Raw genomic sequence first — 23,006 nt, 5'->3', positions numbered from 1 at the left:
AAAACCCCAGAGCAGCAGCCCTGGCCCCCAAACACAGCAGAGACTCCCCAGGACTGCTCACTGGCATTAGCTGGTGCCTGGCCTTGGGCTGTGCAGAGCTCCTGGTGGGCACACACTGGCTCTGGGCTTCCTGAGAGCAGAGCAGCAAAAAAGGCCAAGCTGGCAAGCTCAGACACAGTGCCAAAGCAAAAATAACAATAATAAAACAAAACCAAAACAAAACAAAAAAATAACCCCCCCCCCAAAAAAACCAAAACAATATGAAACAAACAAAAAGAAACCAACCAAAAAACAAAACAAAACAAAAAACTAAAGAAAACCAAAATAAAACAAAAACCAAAACAAAAAACCAAACTGAAACAAAAAAAAAAACACCAAAAAAACCCAACAAACCAACCAAAAGACAAAACAAAACCAAAAAAACCCCAACCAACCAAAAAACAAAACAAAAAAACCCAAAAAAAATCCCCAAAAAACCCCCCACCCCCCCCCAAAAAAAACCAAAAAAACAAAGAAAAAAAGCAAACAAAAAAAAAGAACACAAAAACAAAAACAACCACAAAAAGAAGCAGGCAAACCCCACAGAAACAGCAGGATCCCTGGTCAGTGTGTCCAATGGACACCCTGGCTCAGCTCCATTCTTCTCAACAGCCCCAGAGCCAGGGAGGGTGGGGGCTGAAGCAGGGACAGCAGCCACCCTGGGCACAAACCAAACCAAACAGACCAAAAACCCCAAATGGTATGGGATAATAAACCATCTCCAAGACAGTGTCAATGTGTATACTCTAAAACAGATAATTAACACTGGTACTACCTTCTCCTCTCTGTCTTAAAATGGCAGATTAGAGACAGCTCTTAATTCTACCAAAAAGACAGTTTGAAATAATCATTTTAGTACAAAGGAAATATCTTACATGTAAATCAAATGATTCCTCAGTTCATCACATTCTGTAAAATTGATCATCTGACAGAAACAGTATGTGACTTTAGTTATGACTGTTGTACAATCAAAATGTGCCTCTCTGAAGACTGTATGTGTGACACCACTTTACAAAAAACAGAATAAGGATTGTTAGAGACTTCAGACTGAATTTATGATATGGTAAGAAAAAAGTAAGTAACAGCTGTAACAAATTTTACCAGTTTGCTGTCACTCTGGTAAAATTGATCACCGAGAGATTCCAAGGTATCATTTCTCATCACAATTTCAGGTATCAAACCAGAAAGCATACACTACCCTATTCCAAGCTCTGTGACTGTTGCATATGGCTCCAAACATTCCTGTTCCAAGAAGGTGGAATCACCTTCAGAGAGGGATCTCTGCCGAGGCTGAGGAATAGCAACAGTGCGCCCTGTTAGTGTTGTTGCAAGGATTGCTGCTGCTAGAGCAGACCTGCAAGGAAACACAATAAAGAAATGAAGCAAAACTGATGCTGTGCTCCACATTTTATAACTTTTCCTTTGCAAAATGTCTTCTCTATTTAATCAAAGCAAAACGTTCACAGTTAACAAGCATAAATACCACTGAGTGCTGTGGGATTGGTTATAAACTATAACCTCCTATGGCAGACATCTTTTATGGAAAATCCTTTCCTTAGGATTTTTTCTCCTGAGAAGCTGACAGGCCTCAGGAACAAAATGTAAACATTGATTATCTGCTGCTGTGGAATGCAACAGGTGCATCTGGGATTGGTCCATGTTGGATGTTTGTAATTAAAGGCCAGTAACAGTCAGCAGGCTCAGACAGAGAGCCAAACCACAAACCTTTGTTATCATTCTTTGCTATTCTATTCTTAGCCAGCCTTCTGATGAAACCTTTTCTTCTATTCTTTTAGTATAGTTTTAATGTAATATATATCACAAAATAATAAATCAGCCTTCTGAAACATGGAGTCAGATCCTCATCCAAGAACCCCTGTGAACACTGTCACAACCTCCCAAAGCAAAGCATAAAGCAATGCAGCTATCCAAGAGTAAAGTACAATATCTATTGATTTTCCCAAATCACATGCATGAAAATCATGGAATACACCGAGTTACTTTCCCCAAATTCACATCAGTAATTTACAGTACTTAGCACTCACTTCAGCCATAACAATACTACCTTGTGCTGTGTTGAAAAGGTCCTCCATGTCCTGCTATTTTGTCTCCATTATTCCCTACTCTAAACCTTTTACTGATGACTCTGAAGTTGTTAATAAGAGTTGGCACACTGCAAACCAGGACAAGCAAACAGCAGTGCCTATTTGTGTGATGCTGTGGAGCACAGAGAAGGGTATGATGAAAAGGAAAAATAAGCAGTAACTAAGATTAAAGCAGTGAAAAGCTGAGAACTGTAAAATGAATGACAAGAACTTGAGGCCAAAAAGAAAGAAGAAATTAATTAGAATTAAGTGGGAATGTTACAGACACTAAAAAGGCCACGGAAAACAACGAGAATGCAGAAAAATAAACACAGAATAAAAACTGTAAGAAACTACAACTTAAAAGAAAAATAATTTGCATGTTTCCAACCCAGAGTGGTGTTACATGCCAGTTTTTTAAGTCCCTGGTATGGCAGCAAGGCTTAATTTATGTTTTTCTAATGAGCTAACATTTCCTGACTCATAGCACTCGTGCTGCTGCAGTCCTACACTCTACTGTAGCAGCCAAATTTAAAATTCCACTAACTTTAAATAGTCCATTTGTCTTTAATCGACTCAGACAAGTCACATATTCACAACAGTTACTGTCCTGAATATTTACCATGCTTAGGAGTGGGGGAAAAAAGCTCAGAGTGAAAAATTTCCCTCCTTAAAAACACATTATTTTGATGAAAAGTTCTGTAAACACGGTAAAGACATGCAATTATTCTAATCAGATTTTTCTAGTATGCTACAATACCTGATGGAACAACAAAAAAATATGTTTAAAAAAGAAAATAATTTTAAAAAACCCCAAAAAGCAAGACATACCTGGGCCTTTCTGGAGAAGGGTTTGGACTACGAGGGGGAGGGGTGCGGGGAACTGCAGGTTTAGGAGCTATGGTAGCAGCAGGGACCAGGCCATGAGCTATGTGTTTCTAAATGATTTAAAATAAAATTAGTTGACAATGATTGTAAGGATTACAATGATACAATGAGACAAAAACACAGAACTGAATGTGCACAGAAACTACCAATGCAAAATAATATAAAAGGGAAGAACAATTACATGCAATTAATGTAAACACAAGACTTGAAATGGCATTTCATTCCCCTTAAAGTCAGAACACCATGTAAAGCTGGCAAGATCATTTCACATTTATCAACAGCTGCTTTCAAAGGTTAGAAATGTAATTTACACGAGACCCATAATTATACATTTTCTATCCACTATATCACAATTTGGAAAACCAGAATTTTAACTTACTCGTCTTTTTCCTATAGATACACAAGAAAAACTGGACTAGAAAACAACTTTCTCAAAATATGAGAATGCTGCTTCAAACTAACAATATTAGTCCCTTCCTTCTAGAGTCTGTCACTCCTTAGTCACAGCAGTATGAGATGGGGGAAAAAAAAGCCCTACCACTAAGTCTTACAGTCAAAGTTTCAACCTTGATTATAAAAAAAACCAAAAAACCCAATAATTTTTTTCATCAGCAAGCACACTAATTCTTTTTAAAATTAAATATATATATTTAATTGGTATAACATTAAACACCAGCTCAGAAGAAATGGGACCACAGCTCCTACAAAAGTACTGTGAGGGAAACTGGATACTGGAAGGGAGCTCTGGAGATTGTCCAGCTCAGGCTCCTGCTCAAAGCTGGGTCACCCATGAGAGGGTTCCTTGGTATCCTGTCCAGTCATGTCTTGTGTACCTCCAGCCTGGACCAGTGCTGAGCCATCTCACTGTACTTTATTATTATGTTTAAGTTGAATTATCTGTGCTTGAGTTTGTGCTCATTGCCTCTTGTTCTCTCTAGGCATCAGAAAATACTATGCCATAATAATCCATCACCTTTGGGCACATGTTACTTTTCTGTGGAGTGAAACAGACTAAGCTCCTGCTATTTCTGCTACAGATCTTTTCTCCCCCAATTACTCTGTAATTCACTTCTCCAACAGGAGAATGAAGATGAAAACTGGGAAATATTTCTGGTTTTTTATGAAGTCACATTAAATAATTAAATGGTGCACTAAAAGACTGCCTATTTATTTAGCCATGCAAACTCACTGCTCCCTAATTCTGCATGTGTGTCTGGCATGCACCATTTCGTTGACTGCAGACACGACTATGACTGACCCTGCTAAGACTACCAGAACACACCTGAAGCAAAAGTCATCCCATGGTAAAAGTATGACAACAACAGAAGATTAAATACTTTCACCGTAGTAATAAACAAAAATTCAATTAGTTCAAGTACGTTGGAAGAGTACACCGGCACAACTGCTGACAACCGTACGGCATTTGTCTACTTTGGGCGGCCGATCAGAACTTTTATCAGCTCACTTTACTGAACGGTGCTTTGAGGATGGGCTCGGCAAGAGCTGGGAGCGAGCGAGCTGCGCTGCCAGCCCGGCCACAGGGAAGGGAAGGGAAAAGGGAAAAGGGAAAGGAAGCTCGGCGTTCCTGAAAAGCCAAGCAGGCCGGGACTGAGGGAAAGGAACGCACCAGCCCCCAGACACCATTTTGTCTTGGTTTGGGCTTCATTTTTCTCCCCGATTTTCACTTTAGAGTGCTCAGCGCTCATGGGCATCACCCCTGGCCCCAGCCGCGCACAGACCCCCGTGCCCTGCTGTCCCCGCTCACGGTAAAGGAGCCCCATCCAGGCACAGCGATACTCACGAAGGGGCCCCTGCGGCCTCTCCGGAACAGGAACGCCATCGGGACGGGACAGGACGGCTCCAACCAGCGCCTCACGGCCGCCTCCTCGCCGCGTCGGACGCTTCGCCTTCGCGACCCGCCTGGAAACAAAGGCACGGCGGATTTGCTGCGGGCCCGAGCTCCTCCAGTCAGCGCGGGCTTTACTCAGCCTCGCTCGGCCGTAGCAACAGCTCCGGCTGCGGCCCGCCCTCCGCTCCTCCTCCGCCCGCGGCCTGTGGAGCTCCCGCTGCCGCTTCCCGGTACCGCTGCCCGGCGGGTCCTTGGCTGCTGCGGATCGGGCAGCGCCCCTGCGGTCTCCGCCGCGGGATGTGTGTCGGTGTGGTACCAGCTTGCCTGTGGTGCTTGTCCATTAGTTCATGCCTCAGCCTCCAAGGCTCGTTAAAGTCAGAACACCGCGTAAAACTGGCAAAGCTGAACATAATCTCTCCCGCCTTTTAATAATTGGTCTGGAGACTTCCACCAGCTGAGGGATGGAGGGGCCTCTGGAGTCGGCTTTGTAATTCAGGAAGATTTCCTCGCAGCAAGTTGGATGAAGGTATGGAAAAGGCAATGTGGGGTTTTTTTCACCGTCTGTGTGTTTTCATTCGGGCTGAGCGGTAAAGCTGAAAGTGAAATTTGCAAGTTAACAGCATTTATTAAGTGAACAGAGCTGCTGGCCGATTTTCACCTTAGCTGTAAGGAAGCTTGAGGAAGGAGGTAGTGTCTCTTCCAGAACATCCTAAGTTTACGATTAAAATTTATAAACTTGCAACAGGTTTGTAAAATGTGTTGCTGTTTTTCCACGTTTCTTTCTAGGGTGTAACTGCTACTGAAGGAGGATTTTAAAGGAGGGCTGATGACAACAAAAGCAAACTCTCCTGTGACAGCAGGATCTATAGTTGTCCCTTTAGGGCATGTCATTGGAAATGAGAAGTGGAGAGGCTCAGAGCTGGCCCAAAGGCTACAAGGTAAGCACAAACTGGAAGAGGAAAAGCAACTCGGGCAAAACATTCCCCTCTATTGCCCAGTAACATTGAGAACAGCTGGAATATGCTTTACTCTGTGCCTGACTGGTCCCATATTTGTGATATGGACTGTGTTAGCAGGCTGAAAGATCCCGGTTGTTTGTCATGTATCTGTGTGATCAGCTCAGTTTTCAGAGCACTGCAGGGAAGCAGCAGAATCTGCTGTTGTGGGGCTTTGCAGGTTTGCATCTCCACTGAGCTCCCTTGAATTTACATCTATAACTCTGCTACCATCCTGCTGGCACAACAAACTAAATTATAATGCTCCAAAGCATGTGATATTTGTTCAACTCCAGAGTTTACTGGGCAGCTTTAGTACTTTTAAATCTGTAGATTGGAACTGCTATTAAATTTGCATTGCTAAAGACATCACAGTAGTTTACACTGCTTGTAATAGATTTACTTAAAGGGAAAAAAGGCTTTTTATAAAGTTCATTATCAAGTCACTAGAATTATTGACACTTTAGGAAGGCTGTGCAGTGAAATAATTGTTAGTATGTTTTCAACTACTGTGTTTTTTCTTCCAACAATCTCACCCTAAGGGAAAGTTAGACTCATCTTTGAAGATGGCTTGGGACTGGTGGACTTTCATCTTCCAAACAGAACTTGCATTTTACTTATTTCTGAAGCAGATTTGGTTGCAGGGGATGAATTCAAACGAAGATTGGTTAAGTTTAGAAATGTAAGTGCTATATAAAGAGAAAAGTTTTCACTTGATACTTGTTTATTCCATGCTTCTGAAAACATTCTTCTTGTATTTTTTTTAATTCCATTGGAGATGACCCTTTGGGATAATTTTCATGTGGAAAAAGAAAAATTCTGCAGCTGTATTAAATCTCTGTCCTGTTGCTGCAACTTACATTCTTCCTCTGATTTGCTATTAGGCAGCTCATACTTAAAAGAATTTCTCTCTGTTACATTGCATTAACTTGTCATTAACAAGGTTTCTCCTAATACCTTTTTCCTTTCAATACAGGCCAGCAGTCTGAGGGGAATTGTAATTGTAGAGAAAACCCCAATCAGTGATCAGTACTACCTAGGAGTGCAAAAACTTGTGGTACTCGAACTTGGCATGGTGTTGCTTCCTGTGGCAAATCAAGGAGAAGCTTCTCAGCTTATTATTCAACTAGTAAGTTTCTGTGTTATATTAAAATATGAGACGTATAGCAAAGCAGGTAAGTTTCTGTGGTATATTAAAATATGAGATGTATAGCAAAGCAGGTAGATCCCCCCAGTGATCATTTCAGAGAGAATACACAGATCTTATACATAGGAGTACAACATCATTTGAATGTAAGGAATAAATCTTCTGCAACAGTGATACAGTAGTAGAGTTCAGTGGAAAGAAGGCTCATTTGGGAACAAAGAAAAAAGGCTGAAGAATATGATCCTGGATTTTTTTAATGTGATCTTGTATGAGGTGCCCACTAGGTGGCATTAGGGGAGTGTCACTGTCAAAATCAACTTGAGACTTGGCTTTCTCTAAGGCTAGGGAAGCTGTTTTTAAATTGTTTATTTTTACCCTTTCTCTGACTGCATCCAAAAGGTGACAAGAACAATTGTTTTCTTTTGTTGCTGCTATTAAGGAATTGTTGGTTTCTGTGGTGGTGTTCGCAGGGGTCCCAGGATGAGGGAAAAGATGACAATCTTGACTCCATGTTTCAGAAGGCTGATTTATTATTTTATGATACATATATTATATGAAAATGATATATTAAAACTACACTAAAATAATAGAAGAAAGGATTTCACCAGAAGGTGGGGAAAGGAAAGGAAAGGGAAAGGAAAATCTTGTGACTGACCATACAGTCTGAGCCAGCTGATTGTGATTGGCCATTAATTAAAAACAACCACATGAGACCAATCCCAGATGCACCTGTTGCATTCCACGGCAGCAGATAATTATTGTTTACATTTCATTTTTGAGGCCTCTCGGCTTCTCAGGAGAAAAGATCCTAAGGGAAGGATTTGTCATAAAATGTGTTTGTGCCAGGTTTCCTAGTAAGGTTTTGTCGAACCGCATCCCGTAAGGGAGCACACCTAAAGGAGGGGTTTTGTATTTGCACCTTCCTGGCGGCTGCACTGAATGCTGAGAGATGAAGCCGAGCGAGGAGGAGCAGGAGCGCTGGGTGTCGCTGACAGCTCTCTCTGTTCGCAGAGCTGTGCGGGAGCGCTGGGTGTCGCTGACGGCTCTCTCTGTTGGCAGGTGCAGGAGCGCTGGGTGTCGCTGACGGCTCTCTCTGTTAGCAGGGCTGTGTAGGAGCGCTGTGTTGCTGACGGCTCTCTCTGCCCGCAGGTGCGGGAGCGCTGGGTGTCGCTGACGGCTCTCTCTGTTCGCAGGGCTGTGCGGGAGCGCTGTGTTGCTGACGGCTCTCTCTGTCCGCAGGTGCAGGAGCGCTGTGTGTCGCTGACAGCTCTCTCTGTTGGCAGGGCTGTGCCGGAGCGCTGGGTGTCGCTGACAGCTCTCTCTGTTGGCAGGTGCAGGAGAGCTGGGTGTCGCTGACGGCTCTCTCTGTTAGCAGGGCTGTGCAGGAGCGCTGGGTGTCGCTGACAGCTCTCTCTGGCCGCAGGGCTGTGCAGGAGCGCTGTGTGTCGCTGACAGCTCTCTCTGTTGGCAGGTGCAGGAGCGCTGGGTGTCGCTGACGGCTCTCTCTGCTCACAGGGCTGTGCGGGAGCGCTGGGTGTCACTGACAGCTCTCTCTGTTAGCAGGGCTGTGCAGGAGCGCTGGGTGTCGCTGACAGCTCTCTGTTGGCAGGGCTGTCCAGGAGCGCTGTGTGTCGCTGACGGCTCTCTCTGTCCGCAGGTGCAGGAGCGCTGGGTGTCGCTGACGGCTCTCTCTGTTAGCAGGTGCAGAAGCGCTGGGTGTCGCTGACGGCTCTCTCTGTTAGCAGGTGCAGAAGCGCTGGGTGTCGCTGACAGCTCTCTCTGGCCGCAGGGCTGTGCAGGAGCGCTGTGTGTCGCTGACGGCTCTCTCTGCCCGCAGGTGCGGGAGCAGAGCCGGGACCGTGGCTCCAACCCGTTCGTGGGCCGGCAGCGCGCCCGGCCCGCAGAGCCCGCGGTGCTGCAGGCGCTGCAGCGCATCCCCGGCGTGGGCAGAACTAAAGCTCTGCTGCTGCTGCAGCGCTTCGGGAGCATCCACCGCCTCTGCAACGCGGACAGCCGGGAGCTGGAGCAGGCAGTCGGACAGACGGGAGCACAACAGATTTATACTTTTCTGCATTCCTGACGTGCACGTGCAGTGGTACTTTGCAAAACAAAAACTTAGGGTTTTTCTTCTGAGTTGTAGCATTTTCGTTTTAATAATCACATGTTATGCTGATTTCTGTAATCATGGCTAGCAGCAACTGGCCTCTGATGCTTCTTTTCGACATTTGCTCTGTTCATATAGATTAAGCTGTGTAAATTGCCTTGGAAAGAAGTCTGTATTTTGCATCTATCTGGAACAAATAAAAACCAAGCAAGCTGTCTTTTTCAGCATCAGTGTTACAAAATGGAAGAGCAATCTGCTTGCTTACTTTGGTCTTCCAGAAAAAACCACCATATGAATATGTGCATAGTAACTTCTCAGTAACTGGAAATATGTTACATGTGTTTAAAAAGATAGCATATATTGCTTGAGAGATGCTTTTCACACACCTGCTGAAGGGAAAATGCAATTTTACCCTTAGAAAATAGGATAAGAATATAACTTAAAATGCAAGATGTTAGGAAAACCAATCCTCTTTACAAATAGATTTTGTAAATCTATTTGTAACATTTTTGTAACATTTTAAATTTATCATTTGTAGTTCCTTTGGAAAGTCCTACTGGAAAACACATTTGACTTCACACTGACGTACTTCTCTGGTCACCCCTCCAGTTCATAAGGCATTAATAATTTATTTTCATGTGTCTGATATCCGAAATATTGGTTAATTTATGTTGTCCTTCTGAATATATGTTGGCATACTAATAATAAATTGCAAAATATTTTGATAAATTACAACTTCTACTATGTTATTTACACTATCAATCATACTATTATATATCCTACAAATAAAATAATATGGGAAGCTTTGAACAAGATTACTAATTCATACTATTCTTCCAGTATTAATATTTTGAAAATTACTTGTAAAGAGGATTGGTTTTCCTGATATCTTACATTTTATTTTAAGTTATATTCTTACCCCTATTTTCTAAGGGTAGAATTGCCTTTTGCCTTGAGGAGGGGTGTGAAAAGCATCTCTCACACCATTTGAGAGTTTGGACCACAGCAGGAAGGCAGCTGAGAAGGATTTTCCACTCCCTGCTGTGGGAGCCTTGGCATCTCTGAAAGTCCTCTCTTATACACATGGTTAGCATGGACAGCAGGTGGACCTGATATTTGTATTGATTCTGTACTTGGGATGAAAATTTGTGTTTAACTTAGGACATAAATATTTAATTTAGTGAATAATAAACATCAGAATTTCCAAAAGTACAGGAAAAGATACTACTTTTTTTTCAGGCAACCAGGGAGTACTTTAAGCTTCCTTATACATGAGTTTGCTCAGATTTTATTCCTCTATGGTTTTGTCACTTTGCTGTGAAGGGTGGATTTCACACCTAAAGGCTGTTGTGTTGCAAGACAAACACCTTTTCCCTATGGGAAAAGCTCAGTGCATTAAATGCAGTTTAGTTCAGCTACAGTTCAGCTGAAGGAGTAACAATTAACATTAATGGGGTTACAGGCTGTGCTACTAATCCATTGCTAACCTTTGTTTTTAGGGCCTCACACATCCTTGTGGTAGACACTTGCTACAAAAATTAATTCCTGTGGCCTGAGCAAGAACATAAAGCACTCACTCCTTTCTGGTTGAGTTAGCTGTTGGCTGCCACTCAGTGTGGAACAGAAAACTAAGAGTATTTGTCTGGTACCTGAGATGTCCACATTTTTGCTTGAATTTTGGGGTGTGTTTTGAATTTTAAAAGCCAAGCTTTCCTCAAGGACAAGTGAGTATGATGATGGGAAGGGAAAGACAATTATTCAGGAGTTAAGAAGGAAAGTATTTCCAGGAAGACTATGATAGTGGTTTAGGAGAAATGAAGAGCTGCAAGGGTGATTGCTGTGACTTTGCTAAAGGCCTGGGTACTTGGATAGCAATTTCAGCACCCAGGCACAGTAAATCTCATCTGTATGGAATAGTGTGAGGCAGGGCTGTGCAGATCAGGGGCTGCCTGCTGCTGCCTGTGTGTGTAAAAGGAGCACTACTACCAACACACCTAAAGAGTAACTGCTGAGGATAGGCAAGTCACAAGGAATTTACAGCTTATTTTTCATGTAACCTTTACAGGGAAACTAGAAATATGTTTACACTCTTTACAAAGAAGTTGGTTTTTAACTCTTAGTTGATATTGCACAATACAACCTTTAAGAAAAGTTTCTTAGATCTCTGTAAGCAACATTAGAGAAACAAGAATTATGGCAACAGTAAATAGCAAAAACCTGTAAATTATGCTTTATCATCCAAACTGAAGCAGAATTAAAAAGTTACTAGTAAATGGCAGCATCTGATTTTTATTCTTAAATAAGGGTCATCAAGATATTTACACCTACTACATAAGAAATTAAAAATAAATGACAACTAAAAAGTTTACAGCAAGATGCAGATTTTTGTGTAAATTTTAAGTATCTATCTACTCTGTAGATGGCAAAGTTAACTAACACTACAGTGTTAGCAATTTTCAATTAATTTAAGGAAACAGAAGAATCTTAAAGAAATGCTCACCAGTTATTTTTGTCCCCCTCCTTACTCTAGATACAGCTTGCTCATTAATTTTTCCAAGGGCAGAAGATTTTTTTTTTGCTTGATGTGATAGTAAATAAACATCCTGCCACTTAGCACAAGCACTTCCTTTATCATATTTTAAAGCACCACTGCAATTTATGTGCCCTTGAATCAATATATTATAATATGTCCATTTTGAGATTTGTTTCACAGCTATCCATTTTATCAAGACAAGTGAGATACAAGTCTTAAGGTAAGTAAGTTAAATAACATTTGGAATAAAGCCTGTTTTTAACAACTGAATCAACAGGCATTTAAAATGTTACCTAAATCAGAAAAAGAAGAGAGTAAAAGCCTTTTGGAGTTCAAAAGACCTTAAGCTTTGTAATTCTCTTCCAGAACTACATGACCTGTTCAGTAGGCTACACCTAGTACTCTGAGGAAGCACCTCTGCATAAAAACACAACTCTATGACACTGCTCCTTGGCACAAGACTTGTTTCTCTGAATAATACTATTTCCTCTCACCTGTGCTTTGTTAAGATAAGTTTTTTCAAAGTAATGTTAAATGATTTATTATTGACTCTTAACTTTAGGAGCAAAATCATTCTCTAACATGTCCCCTTATTATTTTGCATTCAGCATCAAGTTTGTAATAAATAACTCCCATCTAGCATAGTTATGACTATTTTTATGAAAAATCAGTCATAACTGTATTTTGAAACCCCAAAGGATTCCAGTCTTCATGTAAGCAATTCTAGAATCTACATCTTGTTATTGCATACCTCCCAAAGGACTTCATTCTAACCTTCAAATACTTCAGTTTTACATTTTCTGCCAGCTTCTCACCACAAGTGGCTCAATGCACAGCAAATGAAGTCACCAGTATTTGTCTGGGTTTATACATACATATGTGAAGATAAAATTGATCAATATTTTTACATTTTAAACAGAAGTCACATTAACAGATACTTCTGGAAGATTCAGTACAATGAACTTTCTGTATTGAAAAGTGTGAAGGGAGAAAGCTTCTTCTTAGTCTGAGAACTTCCAGCCACAGCTGAAGGAAGGCAGAGTGTACTTGCAGCTTTCTGTCTGTTTTTAGTTCCCCAGCTTAGAAAAGGAAGTTTTAGTGGGGCTTTCTTGGTCTGATCAATTTTATCCTCGTCCATGGCTAAACAGATTAAGGAGTATGTCTTCTGCATTCCCATGGAGTAAGTTGCACTCTTGCTATGCTGTGGGAAAAAGAGAAGCATTGTAAGAATCACTCATCCAAAATGGGTCAAAATTTTGAGAATAACAAAAGGTTACTGTGCAAACAGTTTTGCAGGGCAGCCTGCAGCAAGCTTTCTGTGCTAATGACATTGCTGAGCACGAGGCCCTTCAGAGTGCTGTCACCCTGGGCCTGTGCACATGTAGAGTCAAAGGTATGCTCTGCAAAGCACAAAGGAACTTGTGAATCTTTCCTTGGGTTGTTAATGTTTACTGGCTTCTAGCATAACTATTTAATATCCACAGAAACCTCCCTACAAAGCTCAAGTGTGCAATTCCTGCACAGATGTGAAGGAGAACCTCTTTGGACAGGTTCTATACTGATCACAACTACAGGAGCTCCTGTGTGACATTCTCCTGGGATACCTGACAGAGACAGCCTTCTCTGTCTTCTCTTAGCTTTGCCCTGAAACAATCTGCTTATATTCTAGCCTTTGAGTTGCAGCTTGGAATGGCAGATGCACAATTCCTTATTTTCAATAAGGAAAACCAATTTTAACAAAACAAGAAAACCTAACAGCAGCAGGGGCACCTTAACAGCTTCTCAGGCAACATTACTTGAGTGTCTAATCTTGCCAGGGAATGTTAAAGGCATGAAGCAGTGGGTTTAGCTGAACTACAGGTTCTTTCACACAACTATTAAGTTATTTAGAGCTTAATACTTTTTAATCTTGTGATGACTTTCCCTTGGTCTAAAGCTTCTATAATAACTTTGTAACTGACTGGACAGTTAAAAGTTCACAAAAAAAAAAATACACACAATAATCCATCATCTAATCACAGATCATTTAGAATAACAGTGCATAGAAAATAAACACGTGGTCTTGGATGTTCTATTTCCTTCCATTGTTGTTTTTCATTGTGGTTTTTCCACTGCTGAAGAGAGTAAGGCCTTCATCCTCTGGGACAAGTTAGGGGAAATAAACTAAGTATTCAAAATTTTCATGCAATTAATCTAAGTAGCTGCACTGCAAAAAATTCCATCCCATTCTTATGCAGCCAGGCTGCTTTAGCTTGCTAGGTCACAATGGTTTAAACAGATGGTTTGAAACTGAACATTATATATTCCCAGGCTGAGTGGGATATCTGAGTACAGGAAAGTAAACATCAACCAGGAACTGAAGGCAGGCAAGTGACACAACTCCAGCACATCAAACCTGCCAGTTTGCCTCATTACATACCAAAGATGCTGCTGTATCCTGGCAGCTGATAACCTCCATCTCCACGGGCTGCTTTCCCACACTTTTCAGTTTTTCCAGCACTTCACTGACACCAAGCCACTTGCAATCCACCCCACCAACTGATACAATGTAGTCACCTTCTTTTAGGCCTGCTGACTGTCAAAAAAATTGGGCACAGGTTATTTTCCAGAATTATAAAGACATGTAAAATGTTTTTGTTATCACAGAGTATCTGCCCCAAAGGCATTTCACTCTTAGATGCTACAAACACATTCTCTAGCTACACATGTGCAACTTTCTCAAGTACACAACCTACCTCTGGAGTTACCACTGATGTGATTCTGGAATACTCAGATATTGGCTGTTTTTATGTTCTTTTTACTTTTCTCCTTAAGTAAATGAACCCTGGGCTTTGCTATGCTATTGTCATTTCCTGCAGTGTGTAATTCTTTTTCTTCATTATTTCTATCTGTATTTCTGTGGTTACTTCTGCCTTTTCTATAAGTGAACTGCTTTTCACTGCATGCTGCTTTATCCCTTTGGATTTTCCCTGAAAGAACCACATTACAAGCCAATAAAATATTCTTACCCTTCTTTACTTAGGCAAACACTACACCTTGCATTACCCTCCTGATCCTTATTCTTGATGCTACCTTTTAAAGTATTTATCCCTTCTAACCTCCTGAATAAGACAGGAAGTAACATTTGCTTTTATTATTTGTGACTTTTGAAGAATGAACAGAGAAAGAAAACAACTCTAGTTTAATGTGATATTGGGGATATGGGTACTTTAACAATCTACAACATATATAGCACTTAAAATGCATTCAGATTATAAGAATTTACTATCCTAATGTAAAGGACTCAATAAATCCATGGGTATGAACTAGCTAAAGGTACATTTTCATGCTAATCTGCAGAGAAATTGTTCATATCACACCAGTATACTTACTGCTGCAGGACAAGCTGGATCAAGACAATAAATCTGTACTGGTGAACCTCCTTTCAGACTGAATCCAAGCTCTCCTGCTTCATGGTGGAGGCAGATGGTCCTTGGGGCTGTCCACCTCTGCTTGGCTGAGAACACTGTCAGTGGGCCCTGCAGGGAGCACAAAGCAGGCACATTGTGCTTTACTGTCACTTGTAAGTCAGCATTTCTGGGTTTTTAAGTCACAATGCTTTAAACTCATCTATTGTAGGTTTTACTCAGGTTAACTCCCAGCTAATTCCCTGGAAATGCAAAGGGATTTCTTGACTGTTCAGTTGATACTTCAGACAGACTGGGATAAAGCCAAGTTGTTCAGGATCTCTAAGGTGTGCACAATCTTCTGGCTGCATAGGCTGTAAGAAGGTCCTGTATTACTCATTTCAGAGGAGATAAACTGATTCATGAAACCTTGCATATTCTGATCCTAACCATATTCCCAGCTCCTTTTGCTCACTGACACACACAGAGCCACCTGAAAGACTGGTGACAGTGACACATTCTGCCTGCCTGTCTCCACACACTAGGTATCTCTCCCTCCCCTTAAGTTGTGTGCAATTATCTGTTGGGACTTCATGGGACTTTTATAAAGGTTTTCAAGACTGAATGTTGTACAAGCCATGTAGAAATGGCACTTCTATTCTTTCCTTCTCTCAAGATGCCTCTAAAGCTAGGAGTGATTTCTCCAATAGCTTCTGAAAAATCAATTACTACAGGATCATTTTTTCAGGCTAAAATACATGTGTCCCTTCCCTCAGGTTATAGTGAATTTATAGGTGCTATCAAAAGGGCAGAGGTTGGTCAGCATCAGTGTGTTACATACCAGCTTGTGGAAGAAGTCTTTCACTTTCACCTTGGAAAACTGAGGAGCAATTGTTTCTATTTTATGTTCTGTTTTAGCTGAAATAAAAAGAAAACAAAATTAGATTTCTTTTAAGTATTAGTTAAAAGACAAAAAATAATTTTTATTCCATTCCAAGCTAGATAGGAATTTTTCCTAAATTCTTACAGGGCTGTGGAAAAACTAGTTTTTGTGGAAGTTCGTTAGATATCAGAACTGCCTCAAAAATATCTTCAGAGCTCACAGTATCAATATGAAAAGCTTTAAAAAAATCCATCTGAACAAAATTATGCTATTCCCATCTTTATTTTATTTTTTGAGAAGGTTTTAAAACCAGCACTCATAGTTTCTTACTGCATCCAAAGAAGAAAGAGTTGTATGAGCTGGACTAAGGTAGAAAAAAAAAAATTAGCAGTTGAACTGAGTTAACAACCCAGTGTAGTACAAGAGTTGGGCTCAAGAAACAGTTACTGTAGTTTTCCCCCAAATAATTTTAACTTTTCAAGTTTCCCCATTTTTTCTAGCTCACAAGATAGTCACCAAAAAAAGCTGGATTCTAACTAACCACCATTGTGATCTACCCCAAGAAAACAATGTTCCTAGAGACAGAAATACTGTAAAACAGTTCTAACAAAATCATATACTGATCAAAATATTGACCTGTGACTGAGGAAACGTGTAAGGAATCAGAACTTGTGGAAGAGATTTTACAGGGACTTCTGTGAGCCACAGAGAAGTCTGATAAGAGAATCCATGTGTACCCCTGAAAGAATTTCCTACCAAGGTCATTGACACAGAAACCAAGAAAGAAAGAAGGATAAATAAGAGAAACCTGCAACTGCCTGTTCCAATGAGCACTTTGTCTCTTCTGACCACTGAGTAAAGTGTAGACTTATGAGTTTGTAAGAATGTATAAAAAGCATCCATGCTACAATAAAAACAGGTTTGAGGCCTTCTGAAAATGGAATGTTGCTTTGGATTGTGTTCATCTCAACTATGACAGGAACTCTACATATTCTACATTATTTGACAGGAACAGTACATATTCTACATTATTTCTGTTCTGGCTGTGCACACTTACAGAGTATATCTGGAGCCTGGATGAGACTGAGGAAATCATCTTCTGTCTCCTGCTGAGCATATTTGAGCAGGGAACGTTTATGTGCAGCTGTCAGGACCTCCTGGAGAACCTCAATGTTGCGGAGCTTTTTGCAGAGCCCACAGACTCTGAGAGCTTCCTCGTGGTGAACGATGGCTTTGCGCACATGTGCTTTCCCTGCAAACATTAAACACCTCTGCTGGTCACCCAGACAATGAACACCAGGTCGTTTTCAAATTGTAGCCACCAGCTGTGTGAAAGTGGCACTTACCTAATTGTTTTCTCTGGACTTTGTCCTTTAGAACATCAAGAAGCATCAGCCCTTCAGGCACACAGTCATACAGCTGGGACAAGGCTTTCTCCTGCTGATCTTCATCATCACCAGGCTGCACTGTAATCATGGATAAAAAACATTAATCATGCACTTCTCCTGGTCCCCTGTTCCTTTAGGTGTATTATTGTGAATTATTATTGAGAATTATTACTACATTCTCTCCCAATGCAGTAAAACTTACATATGTGTAATAAATACATAAATACATAAATTTCAAGTTTTTATAATCTACAATATGCAAGTAATACTTACATGCCAAAACATATTGATAAAATCTAAACTATTTAGTAGCATATAATGGATATAAGACTTTTCTTTTGTTTCAGTCAGTTTACTGAATGTTCACATTTTTCTCAAAAGACAAAAAGAGCATGGCCTCATATTTGAGTGGGGAAAATGACCACAATTTAACATAATTTAATATTAAAGCACCAAAGTTATTCCTCCAAAACTTATTCAAAGACCAAATGATAACTGATGGTGTGTTTATTATTTATTTATAAGAACATATAAAGAAGTATGATTCTTACATTCATGGTCACACAGAAGGGTGGCAGTGAAGTAATGTGCCAGAGCTTTGTAATGGTCTGACTTTATTTGTGCCAGCTTAGACCAGGAATAGGGAATATTCTCTTTCACTGGTTCCTGATTCATTGCAGTGTTGACCTGCATGTAAACCTCTCCCACCTGAAAAAAGGCAAACAATGGAAGTATTAGAACTTAATATGAGGTATTAGGAACTCAAGTAAGGGATATCATATTCAGGCTTAAGATAATTTCATATACAATCACATCAAAGAAGGGGAAAGTATGGTTAGGATGGGTTGGAATTAAGTTTGGAGAAAAAGTTGAAATGTCTTCTCTGATTTTTCCCTCACAAGAAAGGTAAATCAATTTTGTACAAGAACAGATGGACTAAGTCAGTCATATTATATGGCTTCATAGTTAAATAAAAACACCATAAAATAAACAGGTCTTAATTTATAAATATATCTCATTAATTCAGTTGAAAAAAAAGAGTGAAGCATTTTCAAACAGTAGGTTTGTGCTACACTTTCAAACTGTGGAGTCAAACATAGCCTGAAGTTTGTGTGGTCCAGTTAAAACTGGGATATTATTTTTTACACAGAGGAATTAAAATAGTTTTTCAAGCAGTGAATGCTGATTTAATGGATCAAAAGAATAAAAATATCTTTCCCCTGCAGCTGATCAATCCTACAGATAAATCCCAGAGGCTTTGCAGGGTTGGGATGAAAGACTTTGCCTTTTTCTTGTATGGAACCACTTTTATATCTGCTACTCTGAAATAACTGAGGAAGCACAGGAATATCCTCATGGCACACTTATTTTTTAGTACATATCTCAATCAAATATTAACACTACCTCCTGGGACAAGACCACCTCACCATTTTCTGCCAAGTCCCAAAACAGCTCTGCAGGTACCAATCTGACTCTGTCAAGGTCACTCCCTCAGTTACAATTTAGCTCTTCTTTTGGATTAATCCAAAAGATTTTTAGGTTTCTATACCCTTCATCAGCTGGGAAACAAGACAGGTTGTGTTCAATACTTAACAGGGAACCACACAAACATCCTGTAACCTTTTGTATGTAGTTTTGTGGATAAAATCTCTACTGTTTGAAAAACCAACATAAATAGCTTGTTAAAAACCTTCAGCAAGTTCACTGCCTATTTCTGTTAATCTCCATGAATTATGAATTAAATAAATTGTAACAACTCTAGAATAATATCTAAATTTTGTTCACATTTTACTCTTCTGAAAGGTTGTGCTTTTAACTGTAGTTTGTGAGCTGCCCCATGTTATTTTGGTTTCCAGTAATGGTTGTTAACATTTTAATTTAATAAATATTAATATTATATATAACAGTACACATATAATAATGATAATAGTATATACATTATATATAATATTATATAATAATAGTTAATATTGCTAAAAGCTGTAGGCAATGAGACAGCACTGTAAACACTTATTTTACAGACTAGATTTAAAGTCCCATATTTTACCTTGGCAACTTCCTGTGTCATTTTTACCAGTGTGAAAAACTCATTCCGTATTCCAGAAAGGCCAATCTGCTCAAACACACACTCCTGAGCTTGTGCAAGCATCATTTTTACCAGTACACTCAGCATAGCTGGGCTCATGTCATAACTTGGTGTGTGAGTAAAGGTCTCCTTTAAGTAGCTTAGAACTCCTGCAATTACAAAATGGTTTTGTCAGCATTACAAAGATAAACAAGTGAACTTAATTCTAATATTCACCATAATAATTAGGATTTCAAGAATATTTTCTAGTATTGCACTACAGCAATCTGAAGGAATTCTTGGTGCATAAGAAGTTAGACTGACCTACAGGTTTTGCTTTGCATTGCCATCAACCATCCCCAAGTACAACTGTCAAAATTACACTGCTGAGGAGCAACAGAAACTGCAAGTTTTGAGGGCACTGCCTTCAGGGTAAAAGTTCTCTGGACATTTGGTTCCACCAAAACATCAGTAATTTCTATCATTTATCAAATCTGAAACAAACACTAACTGTAGTGCAGTACTGAGTAACAGTTTCATGGATGGGAGCATAACCCTCAACAGGCATCTCATCAGACTGGTTCAGTGAGTTCTCCTGCCTTGCTCATGCTGACAGGCCTGCAGAGGTGTAACAGTTTCTGTAGCCTGACTTCTTCCCACCACACTCAGTTCTGGCCACGTTGTGCTGTATTTACCCACTGAACAGTGTCTGTGATTTTTGATTTGCCATCTTACACTCATATCTGAATTTTTAATATGCCATTAAACAAATTTGAAACGTGGCCATCTCTACCTTTTGCACTAAGAAAATTACTCCCAAATTTACCAGGCATATACTAAGGACAGATGGAGTGCCCTACTGAAAGGGACTGAAAGTATAGGAGGAAAAAAAAATGTTTGTTTTTTTTTTTTTTCTCAACATATTTCTGCTTATGCTGAGGATAAATTCTGTGTAACATCATCCATTCAGCACAGGGAAACAGTTAATACAGACTGTGTATCCTGCCCCTGCCAACACAATGAAGTGTTACAGCACCATGCACAGGTACAATGAAATGCCTCCTGAGCATGCTGCTTTGGGGCCCTGCAAAGGTAACTGTGGTAGCAAACACCTTTCCAGTTTTGCAATAATTCTGTTCTGCAAACATGTTAAAGTGAAAAGCAGTTATTTTTAAAATTTATTTTTATTATTTGATTTTATATATTTTTATTTACAAAATGAACCAGTAAAATGGAGAAATTTCCTAAATATTGAAATTTTTTTTAGATTAAACAGAAAGGTTGAAAAATAATAGATTTATTTATTTTAAATATGCATGAAGAAATACTAATTTTTTTTAATAGCTGTGTATTCAAAGGAGGGGATTTATGAAAATTCAACTCTGTGCTCCACAGCTTTTAGTTGATAAGGCTAAGTGCAAACTAAGGCATACAGTGCAAACCAATAGTCACAGATGTTAGTGCAGAAATAAATCCTACAGTACATCTTAATTACAAAGGACATGTCTTTAAATATTATGTGTAGAACAGAGGATACTTACAAATCAAATCAGAAAATCTATTTAAAAGTCCCCAAAGAAAACAAAAGACTTTATAATGTGTTAATTCAAGGGAAAGGATTCCCTTTATTGGAATTTCTATTCTCCTTGCTTGGGACAGACATTATTTTGAACCTGATTGCCTTTGGAATCTATGGAAAACAGGTATGAAAATGTTTATGTTTCAGGTATGGAAATGTTTCCATACATGGTATGCATGGAAAACAGTCAACTTCCAGTGAATTGCAACTTTCACCAGAGGAAAAAGTAAGAATAATTTTTAAGACCCTCAAATGGATAACTAGACTTAGGGGTTTTTATCAAACCTGTCAACTGCCTCCTGCACAGATTTGACACCAAGGTGCTATCACTGAGGTAGAAGCAGGTATGCCAGTGAAACAAGGAATGAAGCAGTTAATGCCACTGCAGTAACTCTGACCTTTGAACTGCAGCTCAATAATCATTAACCAGAGCATTCAATATCTTATCTGCATGTTCAGACTGCACTTCCAGGTTTTAAAGCTTCATCTGAGCTCTTCCCTGGGCTTCTTGAATGTCCCTGTTCCTCCTTGTCTGTGTAATCAGGCCAGTAGGAAATGCAGAAATCTCTATGATATCAGAATGAGACTGGGGACATTTGCATGAAGACCTTTCCATTATTTTAAGATATGTACCTGCAGCTTTCTGAAAAGCATCAACAGCATTTTCAAGTCCAGCCCGGGTCTGACGATTGCACCTTGTTCCAATCTGTGTGTAGAGAGCTCCAATGTTGAATAAAACACTGGCTTTTTCAAGCAACAGGTTTTGCTGGCACACTGGGACACCTGTGAAGGAATCATACCTTGGGAAACAAATATTAGAAGTGTTAAGATTAGCAGAGTCCATTGCAAAAAAAGCACACACTTTCATTCCGTTTTTCTGACTGAACAGTGGAATTATTAACTGTTCTGCTACAGTGAAAATGAAGGGGAACAGAAACACCATTATGTTCTGCAAGGACAATCCACATTATTAACCAAGGCAGGCAACAGCTTTATTTGAGAGAGTTTTCAGCAGGTTTTAGAGCAGTGCCTCCATAAGCTCATTACATTTAACTCAGAAGTGCCCAAAAACATCACAGAGATGGAGAGCAGACTGAGCAGCATCCATATGTGCTGCTACACTCTCCCACAGGTGCTGCCAAAGATCAACTGGCATGGTCACATCCTCTACTGCTTGTGTTAAAACTTCTATTTACAATTCTCACTAGAAATGTAACAGTTCCTCTTGGCTACATGGTAGTCATCTTTTTTCATCATAAAAATTTTGAATTCAGAGTCAAATTTTGCTCACAGATATAGTAAATACTCCCTTATAAAAAATAAGTTGTTCCTTTCTCTTTTCTGGCCCAAGTGGTCTTCTTAACAAATTGAAGGAGAGGAATTAAGGTCTGACCCCATTCCTTGTCCTCATTTTGTATACCTAGGTTCAGAATTTGGAAACATCTGTAGCTGTCCAAAATGAAGATTATTTCCTCTCTTTCTCCCTTGTGCTAACCCGTAGCCCAAATCATAACCTAGCCAATGGTTTCACTCTAAGCATGTAAAGAGTGTACTGTATGCAGGTTTAGTCTTAACTTAAAAAAAAAGAAAATAAAAGAAAAAAATTGACAACACACACTGCAGGGATTCAAGAGGAGACACAGACTGGCAGACTTCAGATTAAAGACAGTTCATGATTAACCAATGTTCTGGGGGAAAAAAAGTACTAAAAAGAAACATGAACTACACACTTACCATGTAAATAAAACTCCAATGTGCCTGGTGGGTGGGAAAAATCTGTTTTCTACATAACCAAGTTGCAGGAAATAGCTTATCAACATCTCAATGCCAGCTTCATCTCTGCTAGGAGTGCGGCAGGCCTTGAAAGACAACAGATTAAAATTGAGTTACAGGGTGAATGCTGAAACCCCAGGGATAAAGCTCTGCTTCCTCTGGACTTCTGCATATCATAGAAATGTGTGGAATCTGAGAAGAGAAAGCTTAAAGCCATATGGATTCATGCCAAACGTTTTTCAGCTGCACACAAGTAGCACACAACCTTTAAAAAAGCAAACAGAATATGTTTG

The 23,006-nt window shown here is 39.9% G+C and overlaps 3 protein-coding genes across 4 annotated transcripts in view; 1 reads left to right on the top strand and 2 right to left on the bottom strand.

The window, feature by feature from the left end:
- The window catches only part of CEP89 (centrosomal protein 89), a 34,698-nt gene extending 29,736 nt beyond the window's left edge, over nucleotides 1–4,962 (bottom strand). The window contains exons 1-3 of one of the 2 annotated variants that reach the window (XM_058033899.1): nucleotides 4,813–4,962; nucleotides 2,955–3,061; nucleotides 1,238–1,393 (exon numbers count right to left, since the gene is read on the bottom strand). In XM_058033899.1, coding sequence (XP_057889882.1) covers nucleotides 1,238–1,393; nucleotides 2,955–3,061; nucleotides 4,813–4,851 — 302 coding nt within the window. In that variant the 5' untranslated portion in view covers nucleotides 4,852–4,962. The remainder of the gene's footprint in view (nucleotides 1–1,237; nucleotides 1,394–2,954; nucleotides 3,062–4,812) is intronic. The other variant, XM_058033900.1, reaches the window with a different exon arrangement.
- A 96-nt stretch (nucleotides 4,963–5,058) lies between these two features.
- Nucleotides 5,059–10,510, top strand: FAAP24 (FA core complex associated protein 24). The gene is made up of 5 exons (XM_058033943.1): nucleotides 5,059–5,386; nucleotides 5,647–5,798; nucleotides 6,398–6,537; nucleotides 6,832–6,984; nucleotides 8,840–10,510. Exons 2-5 carry the CDS (start codon nucleotides 5,687–5,689, stop codon nucleotides 9,080–9,082), a joined length of 648 nt encoding a protein of 215 aa, XP_057889926.1. The 5' UTR covers nucleotides 5,059–5,386; nucleotides 5,647–5,686; the 3' UTR covers nucleotides 9,083–10,510.
- Nucleotides 10,511–11,382: 872 nt separating this feature from the next.
- Nucleotides 11,383–23,006, bottom strand: part of RHPN2 (rhophilin Rho GTPase binding protein 2) — a 30,485-nt gene continuing 18,861 nt past the window's right edge. Inside the window, exons 6-15 of the mRNA XM_058033902.1 lie at nucleotides 22,675–22,799; nucleotides 21,574–21,740; nucleotides 19,344–19,531; nucleotides 17,848–18,004; nucleotides 17,255–17,374; nucleotides 16,966–17,160; nucleotides 15,867–15,943; nucleotides 15,011–15,157; nucleotides 14,059–14,214; nucleotides 11,383–12,840 (exon numbers count right to left, since the gene is read on the bottom strand). Coding sequence (XP_057889885.1) covers nucleotides 12,589–12,840; nucleotides 14,059–14,214; nucleotides 15,011–15,157; nucleotides 15,867–15,943; nucleotides 16,966–17,160; nucleotides 17,255–17,374; nucleotides 17,848–18,004; nucleotides 19,344–19,531; nucleotides 21,574–21,740; nucleotides 22,675–22,799 — 1,584 coding nt within the window. The 3' untranslated portion in view covers nucleotides 11,383–12,588. The remainder of the gene's footprint in view (nucleotides 12,841–14,058; nucleotides 14,215–15,010; nucleotides 15,158–15,866; nucleotides 15,944–16,965; nucleotides 17,161–17,254; nucleotides 17,375–17,847; nucleotides 18,005–19,343; nucleotides 19,532–21,573; nucleotides 21,741–22,674; nucleotides 22,800–23,006) is intronic.

This window comes from Melospiza georgiana, chromosome 14 (assembly GCF_028018845.1).
Source record: "Melospiza georgiana isolate bMelGeo1 chromosome 14, bMelGeo1.pri, whole genome shotgun sequence".
NCBI lineage: Eukaryota > Metazoa > Chordata > Aves > Passeriformes > Passerellidae > Melospiza > Melospiza georgiana.
The sequence above is the reverse complement of the archived record's forward strand: the minus strand, read 5'-3'. Positions and strand labels throughout refer to the sequence as shown.

Coding starts and splice junctions, on each gene's coding strand:
- FAAP24 (XM_058033943.1), top strand. CDS start 5,687: ATGACAACAAAAGCAAACTCTCCTGTGACAGCAGGATCTATAGTTGTC. Junction 6,538..6,831: donor GATTGGTTAAGTTTAGAAAT/GTAAGTGCTATA, acceptor CTTTCAATACAG/GCCAGCAGTCTGAGGGGAAT. Junction 6,985..8,839: donor CTCAGCTTATTATTCAACTA/GTAAGTTTCTGT, acceptor CTCTGCCCGCAG/GTGCGGGAGCAGAGCCGGGA.